The sequence below is a fragment of the Protopterus annectens genome, chromosome 4.part1 (assembly GCF_019279795.1).
Source record: "Protopterus annectens isolate FY-2018-M chromosome 4.part1, PAN1.0, whole genome shotgun sequence".
In the NCBI taxonomy this organism is placed as follows: domain Eukaryota; kingdom Metazoa; phylum Chordata; order Ceratodontiformes; family Protopteridae; genus Protopterus; species Protopterus annectens.
Genome location: NC_056734.1, coordinates 766166260 through 766183771, shown reverse-complemented (window position 1 = coordinate 766183771; position 17512 = coordinate 766166260). Strand labels below are relative to the sequence as shown.

At 41.1% G+C, this 17512-nt stretch overlaps 1 protein-coding gene across 1 annotated transcript in view; it reads left to right on the top strand.

The window, feature by feature from the left end:
• The window catches only part of MME (membrane metalloendopeptidase), a 1194620-nt gene that overhangs the window by 1104273 nt on the left and 72835 nt on the right, over window positions 1-17512 (top strand). The window contains exon 18 of the mRNA XM_044070514.1: window positions 6258-6391. Within this exon, the coding sequence (XP_043926449.1) occupies window positions 6258-6391 (134 nt within the window). The remainder of the gene's footprint in view (window positions 1-6257; window positions 6392-17512) is intronic.

Genomic DNA, 17512 nt, shown 5'->3' with positions numbered 1-17512 from the left:
AAAGTCAGTAGATCCAACCAAAAATCTGGACAACTGTGGCAGAGTGTCCAAGATGGTGAGCAGTTAACAGCACTGTTGTTTAGCTCTACTTCATTTTAGCTTCTCTGACAGGATTTTTACTACTAAATTCAAATAGAACATTTTAAAACACGATGGATTTATAGTTGAACATCTGCTGAAAGATTTACTCCAATAAAATAACAAGTTTGAAACTCTGTTAATTGTTTTTTCCTGTCAAGAAAACGAGAAAAAATAATTGTCTCAGAATGAGTCACTCAAGCCCAGTGTGCAGGACAGTACAATGAAAAAAGACATGCAGGCTATACTAAGCAACAAATTAGAAAGCAAAATGAACAGTTTTAAAGAGGAATATAAAAAACAAATTGTAGTGCTGAGTGACTCTCTTAAACAACAACCATGACAAATCTCGAGTATAGAAGAGGCAATGTCTGATTTTGATGGAAGACTACTTGAAAATGAGAATAACGCTGAATTTCTTCTGAAAAAAAAAACTTATTCTGGGAAAAAATGGAAGACTTGGAGAACAGATCTATAACATCAGGAATTACGGGATTCCTGAAAAAGAAGAGGGAAACACTATAATTCAGTTCCTTAATACCTGGCTGCCTAAAACTTTGAACCTGCCTGAAGATTTTTCCTTTGGCATCAAAAGGGCACATAGATCACTTTCCAGCTCAACACCTTCACCAAGGTCATTGATCATAAGATTTTTCTCAAGTCAAGATAAAGATTTAGTCATAAAAGTTTGCGTGGACTAATTATCCTGTTAAAATTAAAGAAAATACTATAATATTTGACAATGACTATTCAGTGTTAGTGGTGTCAAAGAGAAAAGCATGTGTGTCACTTGTTAAAAGCTTAAAGAAAAACAATATAAAAGCACAAATCGTGTTCCCAGCAAAAATAAGAATTCATCTTCCAGAAGGGAAGAGAATTTTTAACACCTTGGAAGATGCAATGGACTGTATATAGAAAAATAAAATCCTAGAAAAAAACAGGAGAAATAGACTGGAATCTATCCACTTCTTTGAAGAGAAATGCAATAAGAGATGGTTGGTTAATGAAAGACAAAAACGGTAAAAAAAAAAATTGAAGCACAAATGAAAATCAGTGTATTTCATGGTTATGAATTCTTACTAATTTAAAGAAGTGCTTGAATACTTATGAACAGATGATGAATATTACTTTTTTACAAGGCAAATAATTTCTTTCTTTCCCTACTTCAAATTTTTACTAGTTCCCTTTTTAAAATGTTAGAGTTTGATTCTTTTAGATGTATATGAAATAAAAGCCACTTACTCTCATTTAAAGTTTAAAAGTTTAAAGTTTTGGGCGGTGCAGTGGTGCAGCGGTTAACATTGTCGCCTCACAGCAAGAGGTTCACCGGTTCGATTCTCGGCTGGGGTGCCTTCTGTGTGGAGTTTGCATGTTCTCCCTGTGTTCGCGTGGGTTTCCTCCCACATTCCAAAGACATGCATCTGGAGCATTTCTCCCCGGGCCTCCGCTGAAAACAGGCTATGTGGAACCTAGCCGGACTTTCCCGGTTAACAAATGATAAATAAATAAAAGGTTAAGCTATTCATTTTATTAAAAGTTAATCATTATTATGATGGAACTTGTTAGGTGGCACACTTTCTGATATCTTGGCATAGTTGAGCATTGTACTATTAAATATAATACATGATGCAACAAATGATATTAGAGGCATGTTAAGCTACATTCCCAGTTCTTAAAATGGTCCAGTAGTATACTATTGGTAGTATGTTTGACATGCAATAGCACCCAGGAAAGACATGCTATGTTATAAACAAAGTAAAAATATAGCTTCTTACATATATAAAAGTTAATATTGGAATGATGTTAGATAATTAGAGTAACATTCACACTTTTACAAGTTAAACCTGGATCACACAACTGTCATTCTTTTAATGCAAATATATATGCTATGCCTCCTTTAAAAAAAATGACAGTCTGTTTTACATTAAACATCTCATACAAATAGTGCTTACTGAATCATTAAATGTTACTTATTTAAATATAATAGCTTTTTAGTGGCTAAAATACTTTGAAATGGTTTTTTGTTTTTGTTTTTAGTGGTTTGGAGGGGTTTGAGGGACTGATGTAGAATGTAGAGGTAACTTGGATTCATTTGAGAGCATGTTTATGTGAACCGTAACTGATGGGACTGTTCATTTTCAAGCCCTTATCATGAAAACCAGCTTGAAACGACTTGAGCACTTTTGTGATGCTGCATGAGTTCTGAAAATTCTAATAACTGTCCAGGCTACCTCGTCCTGTCTAAAAGTACATATTCATAATATTTTGACTTAGATGCTAAGATGTCAAAGAATACAAGTTAGACAATAAGACAGTGAATTGCATTTTAAGTCACTGTTAGTTATTACATAGTTCTGAATGCTTGTTACTGATAGTATACTTGACTTGCAAAAGCACCCAGGAAAGTTCTGCTATGTTATAAACACAGTATAAAAATATAATTTCTTACATATACAAAAGTTATCAGAATATTCTCAAATAATGAGTAACATTGAAACTTTTACAAGTTAAACCTGGATCACACATCATTGTCATTCTTTTAATGAAAGTTTATATACTATGGCTCCTTTAAAAAATGGCAGTCTGCTTTATATTAAACATCCTTGAAAATTTTTTTTTTTTTTTTTTTTGGTTTAGTGGTTTGGAAGGGATTGAGAAATAGATGTATACTGCAGAGGTGGCTTGGATTCACTTGTGAATGTTTTTTTTTTTTTTTTCTGTGAACTGTAGCTGATAAACTGTTCATTTGCAAGGCATTGTCATGAGGACCAGCTTGAAGCAGCTTAATTAGAATCATGAGCATTTTTTTGATGCTGCAGGAGTTCTAAAATTCTAATAACTGTTCAGGCTACTCCATCCTGTCTTAAAGTAACTAATCATGATATTTTGAATCATACACTGAGATGTCAATGAATGTAAGTTAGATAATAAGCAAAAGACAGTGACTTGCATTCTAAAGCCGTCAGTTATTAAATAGTTCTGAATGCTTGCAGTACACCAAAAGAATAGTTTATACAGTAGCCTATGGAAAGACACTTCTGATAAAAAATAGGATTGTGTTTCTCTGTTATTGTCTCTTTTTAATGATAATGCAACTTAATATCTCAGAACAATTTATTATGGAAAGTTTGAATGTTAAAAGGGAAGATTTTTCAGATGTCTGTTCTGATACTATTAGACATAACATTTAAGGAAAATATAGGATTATGTCTAACAGTAGTACTAGATTAAAGCATATCAAATATAACGGGGAAATATAAATGTTCTGTTTTATGATATTCTACACTAGGATTATAACTAAAATATAAAACTTACGAATATAGTAATAGTACAAGACATAATATACAAATAGAAAGAAATCAGAATAAGTACATATGTATATAGTTAAAGAATATAAATATGTCTACAAGGGTGGGAGGTTGGCATACTGGCTAAGGTGTTCACCTTATAGGCACAAGGTGTAAGGTCTGATTGTCACATGGGGTAATTGGCTGGGCTTGAAATGACTCAAAAGATCAGTTAGAATGGTACTAATTTATGAAGTTATGATCCTATGAATAACTTTACCCATAGTAAATAGAAAAAATATAAATCATCTTGTTTCTAAATTAATAAGTATGAAAATAACAACGGACTTCCTCCTTATAGTAGACCAGGAAGATAATGTGAAGCACAGGGAAAGATAATTGTAGAGCTATTCAATCTGGTCAACTTATAATAAAGATTCTGAGCACCTGTTTAACTTTTCTTATTCATGATAACTCACTGATGGACTTTTTTAGGATAACGCATACTAAAAATATGAGACATATTAATATGAATCAGAAGCATTAGCTAAGCATTGTTAGTCTAATGGAGACTTTGAGAGGTAGTTTGTTCATCTTTTTCAATAAACTAGGAATATGTTGTTCCATGGTACAATGTTTTAGGGTTATATCCTTGGGTAATTTATTTGTTTCAACAGTTTTATCCATAGCTGAATATTTCATATTGTTAAATGTAATGTATATAATAAGTTCTATACATATATGTGATTTCATTATAGCTTTATTTTCTTCTCTTATATAAATGTCTGATTTTAAATGCATATTACAAAGACATGCGTCTGGAACATTTTTCCCTGAGCATCCGCTGAAAATTGGCTTTGGTCCAATTCGGACTTTCCTGGTAAACAAATGTTAAATAAATAAAAATAATATCTATTAATAATGGATTGTGAATAATCCAGTAAAGAGGGGAGGTCTGTTCAAATACTTGCAATTATATAAAGCTCAAATAGTATTTCTACAGGAAGCACATTTACTTAATAAAAAGATGTAAATAAACTTTCATTAAAGAATTATTTGGTTTTAGCAGGTTCTGTTTAAAAGAAAAGGCACCTGTATTTTGTGGAGTAACTCACCAGTAATGCCTAAAGTTTAAAGATACGTATGCTGATAAAAATAGTATGTTAAGTGTTGCTATCATTGAGTGGAACAGAAAACTATATATATTGGTGAACTCATATTGGATTCTAGGGGTTGTTGCTAAAGACGCAAAGAATTACTTAGTCTTTATAACCTATTACATGAAAGGTGAAGTCATAATGACTGGTGATTTTAATTATATTTTATCAGACAAAAATTCTACTGCAGATACACACACACACACACACACACACACACACACATATATATATATATATATATATTATATAGATATGAGCTAAGGAAAACAAACTCACTTCAATTTGCCTATTTATATAACTATGGAACACAAACAAATATTGATAACATTTTGTCTCAAGCAATCTGTTCTCACACATCAGATAAGTTTCAGTAGTTTCATGTCCATTATCACACAATAATGCTATAATGTTTAATCTTAATTTAAAAACTGACAATATATCCCACAGGGGGATTACCAGCACACATTATTAAAATCAAGGATTGGCATGTTAAAGAGATCAGAAATTTCCTAGAAATAAACAGGAATGGTGAAGTATCTGACATTGTACTAAAAGGCTTACTTAAATGGAAAAGTTACAAGCTGGTATGTATGGGACAAAGAATTGAATACATTACTAGCCAAAATAGACACACTTAAGTTAAATCTAAAACTAAATAACATTATCAGTTAATCTGAACTTAAAAACTTACATACAAAATATGTTGAAATTAAAATCATAAAATTTCAATAAACCTGGAAAAACTTAAACTTTAGGCATATTCGGTAAACGCTTTAAGCTTTCATAAACTTGCTTTCGGATCAAAGAAAATGAATAAACTAAATCATATCAAAGAAATTATAACACATAATAAAAAAAACAAAGAACAGATATTAAAAGTATTCTTGAGGACTTTAAAATATTTTATGAAAATATAAATAATAACAAATAAACTAGATAATGATGATATAGTTGAAACTTTTCTAAGGGAAAATATAAGCAATAAAATAACAAGTGAACATATAAAAAATAGACCATTCACTTTAACAGAAATGAAAGATTAAATAAAAAAGTTAAATAATAATTCCCTCAGTTTAAGGTGCGGTTAATCATTAAAGTGATGAGACCATAGATGCAGTTGTTGTAAATGAGGTTTCCTTATGGGGTTGCTGGCTCACTTGAGTAAATCTAAATAAAATCACTGTCCCTTAAGGTGAAGAGGAATCATTTGAAGTGCTAAAAGCATGTAGTAAGGAAGACACCGAAGTACTTAGCCCACTGGTAGGAGATGTCAGAGTAGATTCAAGGAGCACTAGGGAGTATATCTCTATTATGTTGCCTAGGAATTCCTTGGGATCTTGCCAGATAAGATACAGACATGCTTCTGGGGCAGAAAAGTCTGAACTTAATTTAGTGTGTTAACCCCAGTGGTTCTAAATCATGATAAAGTAATGGAATGGAAAATGGAGTGACATTATTTACTACGTTCTGTCTCCTCTTAGCTATGTAGATATACTGTCTATGTGCTCACTATGCATAGTTTTGTTACCCACATTATACTTTTGATTATTTTTATAGGACCTCTTTCCCCTTGTTCCATCCAAACACTAAGCTTCTAATTCATTGGACTTTACCTGGACCAAAAAAATGAATTAAATTAATTTCTATCATGAAAGTATTTATGTACTTGATTTCAGTATTACCTATTATGTATTGCCCTAACTGTATGTTTTATGCATATTTTCACATACAGGTAGACATTTTGACAAAGATGGTAGACTGACTGACTGGTGGTCTCCAGAATCTGCAGAGCAGTTTAACAACCTTTCCAAATGTGTTGTGTACCAGTATGGAAACTATTCCTGGCACTTGGCAGGTGGACAGCGGGTATGTTTAATAAGATTAAATGACATTAAGTTTCAAATAATGCCATTCTAGCACATTGCTGGCATGTTTGCTGTAGTCTGTTAGGACAGTTATAAGTATTTGTGATCACTATTACATAAATAAGACCAAAAATATTTCTGTAATTTCATTATCCATTACCTAACTTGTCTTAAAAAACAGTGTTTTGTTCAACGGTGGCAAATGCTAAGAACATTAAGAATGAGGTGAAAGCTGAAATGTTAAATGTGCTTTGGTGAAGGATTTCTACCATTTATTATGTTTGCAAAAAAATCTTTTATCAGCATTCATAAGAAAGATTGCAAGATAAATATACCCAGTCCTATAACTGAAAGTGATCTGTTGTTTAAAGTCCATGGTAATTTTGCAATTCAAAAAGCCATATCATTTTTCCAGGAAAAGAGACTTAATCAAGTCCATCTAGGCATAGAGGAGTCCAAACACTTGTCATAAGCATGGATATATTGATGAGGTGATACAGTGATAAAAACATAGTTGGATACATTGGATAAACATTTTTTTCTATTATGTTTTTAATTAACAAAAGGATAGTTTATGTACCTCTTTAGCATACAACTCCCCCATGTAAATTTCATTCTTGGTATATGGCCCAATTGGAAATGCAGTAGACATGCTTATAGATGTCATGATTTATAAATGCAGTCTTTTTCATGTGGTATGTGAACTTGCCCAGTTGGCTAACGACTAAGGGCTTCATCTCCCATGCACAATGTACAAGGTTTGATCCTGACCTTTGGCCAGTCTCTGTGTGGAGTTTGCATGTGATGTCCCTTTGTCTCTCTGAGGTTCCACCCACTTCCCAAAAACATGCTGAGTTTGCTTTTGAGTTTGAGCTTGTTTGCTCAAGCTGTCCAAAGCTGCAGAGAGACTGGCCTATTGCCCTGCTGTGATACTGGAAAAAGATAAGTGATGTTATGTGATCCTATCTCGCCTACATTCTGACTGATGGGTTCGGAGCCGATCCCTCGGCTCCGACTCGGCACGCTTATGCCAAAGAGCGAAGTCTCTAATTGGCTGAGCTTACTATATCCCAGGATGCACCACTACCAGTCCCCCGGATCTCATTTGCCGCTAACCTGCGAAGACGTGGTCTCGAGCTGGCTGAGCTGAGTAGTTATTTTAACTAACTTTTTCTGTCAGTTTTTTGCTGTTTTTGTATTAAAAAGCTGTTTTAACAGCTATTCTTCATATTGTGTGTGTTTGGATTGGTTAAAGACTTTTGTTGTGTGATTGGGTTGAGTTTGATTTAGGCCCCCTTCATCTAGGGCCTTCCCGGTCAGTCAACCCTCCTAAAACCTACAGGGTTTTCAAAGTTCCCTGTCATTTGCGCTTTTTTAAGCGATAACTGTAAGCCTATATTTGAGTGGTGTTGTCAGTAATTGTGTTTTTCCTGTTAAAGATTACTGAATTTGTCTCACCATAATGTCTCAGAATCCTAGGCCTTCGGGCTTTAAAAAATGTACAAAATGTAGTTTCAAAATGTCCATCACAGACGATCACTCGCTCTGTGTGTATTGTTTGGGTGCAAAACACTTACAGGAGTCATGCAGCGTATGTCACGCTTTTTCCTCAAGGGTCCTCCAGGAGAGGAAAAATAAATTGATTCTTAAGGGGTTAATTAAACCTTCTTTTGAAGAAGCCTTGGCATCCTCTCCTTCTCCGCCAAAGAAAAGGGCGTCGGTTCCGACCAGTCCGTCGGATCCGACCGCTAAGAGACATAGGCAGGCCTCTCCTTCGGCTCCAAGGACTTCGGAGCCTAGGTCGGAACGGTCTGCCTCGATGCCACCAGTATCGACTCCTCTGGCTTCGGAGCCGATGGCTGGGGCATCGAGGCGGGTCACCTTCGTCGGCTCCACTGGTCTCGGAGCCGACAAGGGTCGCCGCTCAGACACTTCCTCCTCGGCGCGAAGTCCACCACGGCACCGATGGAATCTGGTGTGTGTATTCGTTCGCCGCCGATAGTCATCGAGTCACCTCGGAGCCGGTCCCCTAGTCCTTTGGGGCCGTTGGAGAGGCCGTCTCGAACCCGTTCTGTTTCCTCTCGGTCTTCGAGGATGTCAGATTCTGATATAGACAGGGTGCTCCAAAGACTGTTCCAGTCCCCAGTCTTCCAAAAATTTGTTTCGGTTCCGACCCAGTTGGCTTCGGAGCCGATGACCCTGGCCCACCCCATTGCCATTCCTCCTCCGACTGCTTCGGCTCCGGAGCAGGTGCTGTTGGAGCCGGTGGAGATCTTAGGGTCGGCTCCGACCCTTACTCCAACCCGGCCTTCGGGTCCGAGTTTGGTACGCGGACTTCTTCGGCTGGACCCGGGGTGATGTTTGGGACCTATGCTGGTTCCGAGCCTCCCCTCGGTGCTTGCTGCGGGACTTCCGTCGGCTATCACGGCTCGGGACCGGACACTCCCAGGATTCTGGGGTCCGGCTTTCAGAGCCATGAGGAGTGCCTTGGCCAAGTCCTCTTCGCCATCTCTCCGGCTTTACCAGCACCTTCCCTGGGCGTGGAGACTGGGTCTTTGGCAGTTCCCTGTCCGTAGTCAGCGGAGCCCCGGGCCTGAGGTTACCCCATTGGGGTTCCCTCCTCCTGAGGGTTCTTCGAGTTGTCTTCGGAGGAACCCCAAGGAAGAGATCGTGCAAGAGGAAGCACGTGGACTCCCCGAGTCTATTACATCAGACACTGATCTTGATGATGCAGAGGGGTCCCCGGTCGTCCTCGGATGATGTCTCATTTGCAGACATCTTAGAGATCCTCAAACAACGAGGCGGCTGGATATCCAAACCCCCCTCTGCTGATGAGTCAGTGCTCCTCAAGGCCTTTGGGGCTCAGCCCTCCGCCTCCTGGGTGTCTCCGTCCTCCGTCGCGCTTCTGGCTTTAGTTTGTCGAAGGGCGTGGGAACATCCAGATACCGTGGAACCAGTCCCTTCTCGTCCAAATAAATTTTTGTCCGCTCCCCCCGAGAAGGAGTTCCTCACTAAAGGCGTGGCTGTAGATGCCATGGTGGTGGCATCTGCTACACAACAGGACGTGGCAGAGGCTTCAACGTCCGTCCATCCTCCTAATAAGGAGTCTAGGAGTATGGACAGGTACGGGAAGCGCACCCTGACTTCAGCGGCCTTTACTTTAAGGTCTCTGAATTATTTGGCACATTTTACCAGGCTTCAGAGGGATCTGGTCAAGGAGTTGTCAGATTCCTCTCGGTAACCTACCTGAGCAGCTAGCCCAGTCGGTTAGCTCTCAGTTGGCTATCCTTACGTCAATTTCTAACTCGTCCATGAGGCTCATTTCCTATGCGGCCGAAGGGGCGGTAGAGCGGCAGGCACAGGTGTGGCTCACGGAGACAAGCCTGGCTCCGCTTGTGTCAGTTTGGAGGCCTTCAAGTCTTCCTTCCGACGCTCCCTTTGATGGGTCCTCCTTGTTTGGACCCAAGGTTAAAGACACCCTTACCGCTGTGAGCAAGAGGGAAAAACTTTATCTGCCGTAGGTGCCGTTATTCCACTCCCTTCGGCCTTACCCCAAGGCTAAAGGAGGGGGAAAATGTGGTTCCAAATCTCGTAAGTTTTTCTCCCAACAGCAGGAAGATTCCCTTCCAGAGGCAGAGGACGGGAAATTTTTCAGGAGACGCCGTCCCAGAGGCGGCAGAGGGCCCGCAATTCTGGAGACCGCGAGTCCTTTCGTGGCTCTTCAGCCTCCCACACGTCATGAGGGATTGCCCGGCTGTGCTGCTCGAGCCAGTCGGGTGTCGGTTTGCCAAGCACCTAAAAGCCTGGGAGTCAATCACTCAGGACAGGTGGGTGCTTCGGATCATTGCCGGAGGTTACACCATCCCATTCACATACTCCCCCACCGTCCAAAAGAATTCGGACCCACCACCCAGTCAAAGGGAAATGGCAGCCGCAGAAGCTTTAAAGCTGCTAGAAAAGGAGTCATCCAACCGGTCCCCACAGACCAGATCGGATCAGGAAATTACTCCAGGTTCTTTTAGTGCCAAAAGACAGGGGACCTGAGACCAATATTGGATCTCAGCAGACTGAACCAATCCGTCACGAAATCCAAATTCCGAATGGTCACGTTACAATCCATTCTCCCATTGTTGGAGAAGGATGTTTGGATGTGCTCCATAGACCTCAAGGACGCCTATTATCACATACCGATACATCAGGCGTCCAGGAGGTATCTGCGCTTCAGCCTGGGAGTCAGTCATTACCAATTTTGCGCTCTGCCCTTTGGTCTCACCACAGCCCCCAGGGTGTTCACCAAGTGTTTGGCAGTAGTGACGGCTCACCTGAGAAGTCTTGGATTCCAAGTGTTTCCCTATCTGGACGACTGGCTCCTGACTGCCACCACCAGACATCTACTAATGGACAACCTCAAAGCCACCATCTCCCTGGGTATTACCCTGGGGATTACATTCAATTGGTCAAAGTCTGTCTTGCTGCCCTCTCAACGCATAAGGTTCATAGGAGCAGAGATAGACTCAAGATTGATGCGCGTCTTTCTTCCTGCCGAAAGGATCCAAACTTTACAGGGCCAAGTTCAAGCTCTGATCTCGAGATCCAAAGCCCCAGCCAGGATGGTTCTACAAGTTTTAGGCTCAATGTCTGCCACGGTTCTTTTAGTTCCTCTGGCAAGATTGCACATGAGGATTCTTCAGTGGCTATTGTCAACTCAATGGTCCTTTCAGGATCTTCCCCTCAATCATCACATCATGATTACGGAAATATGCAAACGGGACCTTCGCTGGTGGCTTCAGACATCCAATTTGAATCAAGGAAGCCCCTTTGTTTTTCCCTCTCCAGTGGTTACCCTGACGACAGATGCCTCCCAGATAGGGTGGGGGGGGCATTGTCTGGGCAGGCTAGTTCAGGGCTCCTGGCTTCCAGACGAAGCTCTTCTCCACATCAACGTGTTGGAGATGAGGGCTGTACTTCTATCCCTACAGGCCTTACACAAGTTTCTTCCTCAGGGCATCATCGCCATCCACACAGACAACATGTCGGTGGTCTGGTATCTGAACAAACAAGGAGGGACCAGATCGTATCCCCTTTGCAGAGAGGCCATGAGAGTGTGGGAATGGGCTGTAGCTACCAACCGCTTCTTGGTAGCGACCCACATTCCGGGAAGGTCAAATATATTGGCAGACAAATTGAGTAGGACAATTCTCTCTCCTCACGAGTGGTCTCTAAACCAAACTGTAGCAGCTCAGGTTTTCAGGAGATGGGGGACGCCGTGCTGCGACCTATTTGCAACTCCACTAAACACCAAGTGCCAAAGGTTCTTCTCCTTGATCCCACATCAGGGAGTACCAGCTATGGATGCTCTAGCACAACCTTGGCCAACAGGGCTACTTTATGCCTTTCCTCCGATTCCACTTCTCTCCAAAGTCATTCAAAAAGCCTCTCAATTGGGGTCCGCAATGATACTGATTGCCCCATACTGGCCTCGTCAGGTATGGTTTCCTTACCTGAAGAAGCATGCGGTGGACGATCCGTGGACTTTAGACCTAATTCCGGACCTGCTAATTCATCAGTCGGGACATCAGCATCAGTCCCTTCGATCTTTGAAATTGACAGCTTGGCTCCTCCACTTCCGACTTTAGTCAGAAGGCACACACTAGACCCGAAGTTGTTCACATTTTATCTTCGCCCACAAACCCACCACTAACAAATTGTACCTCAGTAAGTGGAAGAGGTTTGCTATCTGGGCTCAACTCAAGGGCTTAGACCCTATCACTGCTCCTGTCCCAGAGGTTTTGAAATTCTTAACATCCCTGTTTAATCAAGGATCTTCTGTCTCTACTATTAAAGTCCAACTAGCGGCTATCTCTAAATTCCACGAATCCATGGATCCTCCGTTGATGAGCAGCAGACTATGCAAAACTTTCATTAAAGGTGCGGGCCTATTAAGACCCCCAATTTTTCATCCTGCGCCTCCGTGGGATCTTGATTTGGTGCTTCACATTAACATCTTCCCCTTTCGAACCGGCTGCTACATGTGAGTTAAAATATCTGTCTTGGAAAACTGCCTTCTTGGTTGCGATTACTTCTGCAAGAAGAGTTTCAGAGCTTCAAGCCCTGTCTATTAAGCCACCGTACTTGATTTTCCACAAGGATAGAGTATCACTTAGGCCTAATCCATCCTTTGTCCCAAAGGTCTGTTCTAGTTTCTGTCTCCAACAATCTCTAGAGCTACCAGTTTTCTTCCCAAAATTCTCCAATGAAGCAGAATACACTCTCCATAAATTGGATGTTCACAGGCAATTACGCTTCTATTTAGACAGGACTCAGCAACTTCGTAAGTCAGACCAGTTGTTTGTGTCCTTCTCAGATAATAAATTGGGTCAAACAATCACAAAAGCTACTATCTCCAAATGGATCAGAGATTGCATAACTCAGGCTTATTCTTCTTCGAATAAGCAACTTACAACATCTATCAAAGCTCATTCTACCAGGGCTATGGCTACTTCTATAGCTTTTCATTCCAAGCTCGCTATATCGGAAATTTGTGCTGCGGCTACTTGGTCCAATCCGCACACTTTCATTTCCCACTACAAATTGGATGTGGCATCTAAAGGACGAGCATCATTTGGTTCCACGGTACTCAGGAGTGTTTTCCAGTGAGCCACCCAGGATTTAGGTGCTAGGGACGCTGTCCCATCAGTCAGAATGTAGGCGAGATAGGATCACATAACATCTTTTAGTTATGTACTCACCATAACTTCAGATGTTTGGGATCCATCTCGCCTACATTCCTAAAACCCACCCTCCTTCCCCCTGCCTTGGAGATCAGAAGAGATTGAACGGTTTTGAGTTTTACTGTTTATCTTGTTCATCTGACGATGTTATATAAGCAGGGCGTGCATGTGTGCATGTATGCGGACAAACTAGATCTGGGGGACTGGTAGTGGTGCATCCTGGGATATAGTAAGCTCAGCCAATTAGAGACTTCGCTCTTTGGCATAAGCGTGCCGAGTCGGAGCCGAGGGATCGGCTCCGAACCCATCAGTCAGAATGTAGGCGAGATGGATCCCAAACATCTGAAGTTATGGTGAGTACATAACTAAAAGTTTATTTTCAATTGTCTTCTGCATTTCTGTTTAAATACATATCTCTGTAATCTGTACAACTGTTTTTTCCCACCCAGTCAGTTGTGGTGGTCTTATGTCTTGGTTGCTTTGAGTTGCCCGCCTCTGGTATAAAGTTGAAACTGGACACACCCCCAGTCACATTACATCAGCTCATTCTGCTGTTTATAGTGAGAACTTATCAAAGCCCCACCCCTTTAGCTTCTGAACCTTGAATTATCTCATTATCTTCTGTCTCTTCACCTGTACTATAAAAAAAAAAAATGTACCTCTTTCTACTTCATTTTGCTGTTTGCCATATTTATTACTGCTTGTTGGTAGCCTCACTAAATTGATAACGGTATTCTACTGAATCGCTGCTTTATTAGTGCTGTCTGGTACTGTTGTGATTTGTGAGCTATTGTTTCAAAGCAATCTACTGATTAACTATATTTCATTGCTATCTACTGCAATTCATTACTGTTTAACTGCATTTTGTTGCTGTTTCACTGTATTTTTTCATACTGCAAGTGCTATTCTTTTGACTATAAGTGCTTTATTGTGAGTTTTTTCTTACTGAGTTCTTAACCTTAAAATTGAGTAGCATAGTCTAGATACAGGTCTGCTGCATCCAGAGCTTCAGCTGCATGGTTTTAAACCCTTTTTGAGGTATTCCAGCTACAAGTTAACCCTTTTTTTTCCTGAGAAAAAGTTCTAAGCTTGTTTTCTGCTTTTTCTGTTACTAGAGTAGTCCAGATACAGATTTGCTGTATCCAGGACTGTTTTGTACGTTTCTGAGGTCCTAAGACCTTTCTTTGTTAGTGGGAAGCCTTCCAGCTTTTCAGTGGGAGTGGTAAGCACTAGGTAACCTATCTACCACAAGAGGAGTGGTTTCTGGCTCTGAAATTGTAGTTTATTAACCGTTTGGGCAGTGTTTTCTATCCCTTTCAACTTTCTCTTCTCACTTGTACTTTAATTAGCTTATTCGCCTAGCACTTCATCAGGCTTTTTGTAGCAATTATTGCAGCAAATGTAACTCCAGTACTTTGTAATGATGGCCATCCCTCCTGGCATGTCTAAAGTCAGTTTCCTGTGCTTTCTCCTATTAACCTGGTGAACTTGGGCATTCTGAGGCAGTGTAGCAACTCTCTCATGTACACAGACAACCCTCTCCTCTTACCTCCCAACATTCAGACTTGTGAGAGATGCGCTTCTATCTCCAAATTGGAAGCCATGCACTCTCCAGCTAAGACTGGAATAGCTGGTTAAGAGAAGGTCAACACCTGCACCACTCCACATGGGACAACATAGCCCGCTAGAACACCTACCATCACAGCCTTCACATAAAAACACCAACCACACACCCACTTTCTCGGAGGCTCTCAATAGAAATCTACCCAAACAAATGAGACCTCCACAGAACAAACCACAAGACACACAGCTCACCAACACAGTGTGCCCCTCAACCTAAGCCCCTAAGGCAAAACATCTTGCTCCATACAATAATCATAGGTGACTCAATAATGAGGCACATTGATGTCCCACTTAGCAGGTTAAATACGGAGAATGTAACAGCTGTCTATCAGGTTCCAGAATCCGACACATAACACACGCACTCAGGTCACTCCACAACAAGTACAAGCATGACTCTGTCATTGCCCATGTGGGTGTGAATGACCTGAGACCCACCTCCCTGGACTACATAAAGAGACATGGTGAAGTTATTAGATTGTGGCCCAGGCAGGTATGACCCTAACCCTGAGCAACATCCTAATATCGCCCACAGTGATACCCACAGTACAAACAGAAAATGATTGACTTCAACAATTGGCTAAGTTTCTGGTGTCATTCTAAGGGGATCCCGTATCTGTCTGCTTGGAATGACATGATTAACAGACCTCGATGCTTTGCCAGAGATGGCCTGCATCTGCCACCCTCAGATGCTGGCTAAGGCTCTTGCCACCCCTATAGTGCCTTTTTAGGTGATGTTCCAAAGACCAAATTACCACTGTAATGGCTATAAATGCAATCTGAGTGTCATGCTGCTCTAAATCTCAAGATGCACTTTCTTGTAGCACTCCTCAAAATGGAGAACATCAATATTTGTGCTGTAATGGAGACCTGGTTTAAAGCAGCAGAAAGCACCCCAGCATTACCAGGCTATAACTCATTCCACACCTTTCGACCCCAGAACATGGACCGAAGCTCCAAAGGCAGTGGTATCTCCATATTCATAAAGGGTATGCACACCTCTAGACTAGTAGCCCAACATAATGCATCTGAGATACTCCAGGTACAACTAACGTTGGGTAAGACAGTGATTCAGGTCATAGCCTGCTATAGGTCCCCAGCCATGTCCCAAGACTCTCACTCCCCATTCCTAAGCACCCTGGAAACTAAGATCCAACCCAACACTCATGCTAGGTGGCTTCAACTACCCCTCCATCAGCTGGGAAAACTACTCCTGCACCAATGCACTGGCTGCAATGCTTCTTGAAATTCATCATTTCCAATGCCCTGTACCTGCTCATTCGTACCCCCACTAGAGGAAGCAACATCCTTGACCTGGCTATTACTAACATGGGCAACCATTGCTCTACACCAGTAGTCAGTTCCTCCATTGTTAGATCGGACCACAATCTAATCACCATAGAAATTCACATCTCACCCACACACCCCGCAAAGGTATCCACCATGAAAAACTTCTCCAAAGCTGACTTTGGACTCCTAAAAACAGAGGTGGCTAACTTCACGGCACCCATGCCAATGGAAAATAGATGCATGACTGCCAAATCATACACTAATGCACTATACAAACATGTACATAAATGCATGGAACTAGCCATATCCAACAGAACCAAGATGCTCTCCTCCAAAAAAAAGAAGCTAGTCTGGTGGTCCCCTGCCATTAATAAACTCCACAACAGAAGGAAGAAACTATTGCAGAAAAAGGAGAAGTGTTAAGACTGGAAAAAATTCCCTTATTAGCCTCAACAAAAAGTTGAGATCCCTCATCAAAACCTCCAAAGCCAGCTGTGAAGGCAGAATTGCAGCAGACACTAAAAACAACCACAAAGCCTTCTATAGTTATATCAAGAATCTCCATGGCAATACCCAGATTTGCTCTGAGTTACTGCACAATGGTACCTCCTATACTGTGCCAACAGATATTGCCAACATATTGGCCGACAGATTCAGTGCCAACTTTACCCCCCCCCCCCCAAGAACCAATCCCAGTACCGGAAGAATGCAGGCACCCAGCATTACTGCAGCACAGGTTAAAGCTGCATTGTCTAAGGCCAAGAATACAACTTCCATTGGACCCGACAATATCCCTGGCTGTGTTCTACATGAAGTACAAAGTGAACTGGCACCACATTTGTGTGCTCTGTTCACTCACTGCCTCACCTCAGGCTTTGTCACTACCGAATGGCACACTGCTACAGTCATCCCTCTCCATAAAGGAGGAGCAACTACAGACCCTGGAAATTATTACCGCATTAGCCTGATGAGTCTGATATGTAAGGCTATGGAGCGCATCATCATGGACTTAATTAACAAGGATATAGGGAATCTCCAAACTCTAGATCCCATGCAATTTGATTTTGTGAAAGGTAGGTCATGCCTGCTCAACTTGGTTGACGACATTGAGTCAGTCACCAGAGTAGTGAATGAAGGTTAAGGTAGTTCGTACAACTTACCTCGATCTGGCCAAGGCCTTTGATACCATTCCTCACTCGGGAATTATTGACAAACTCAGCAAACTAGACATCAACCCCTATACTGTAAGCTAGCTTATTGTAACAGGATTGTAATTTATTGCTAAGGGTTGTGTGCAGATTAGCAAAAAATGGCACTACCGTATAGAAGGGAGGGGATGAGTAAGGTAGTGTCTAGTTTTTTTTGGTATATTTATCCAGGTAGAACTTGTGGCGATAAAGTTTGCCAAGTTTGAAATGGGTTTTCTTTATAGCAGGTAGGATGTGTGGTTCGTACGTGAGTTTATCTATTGTTATACTTAG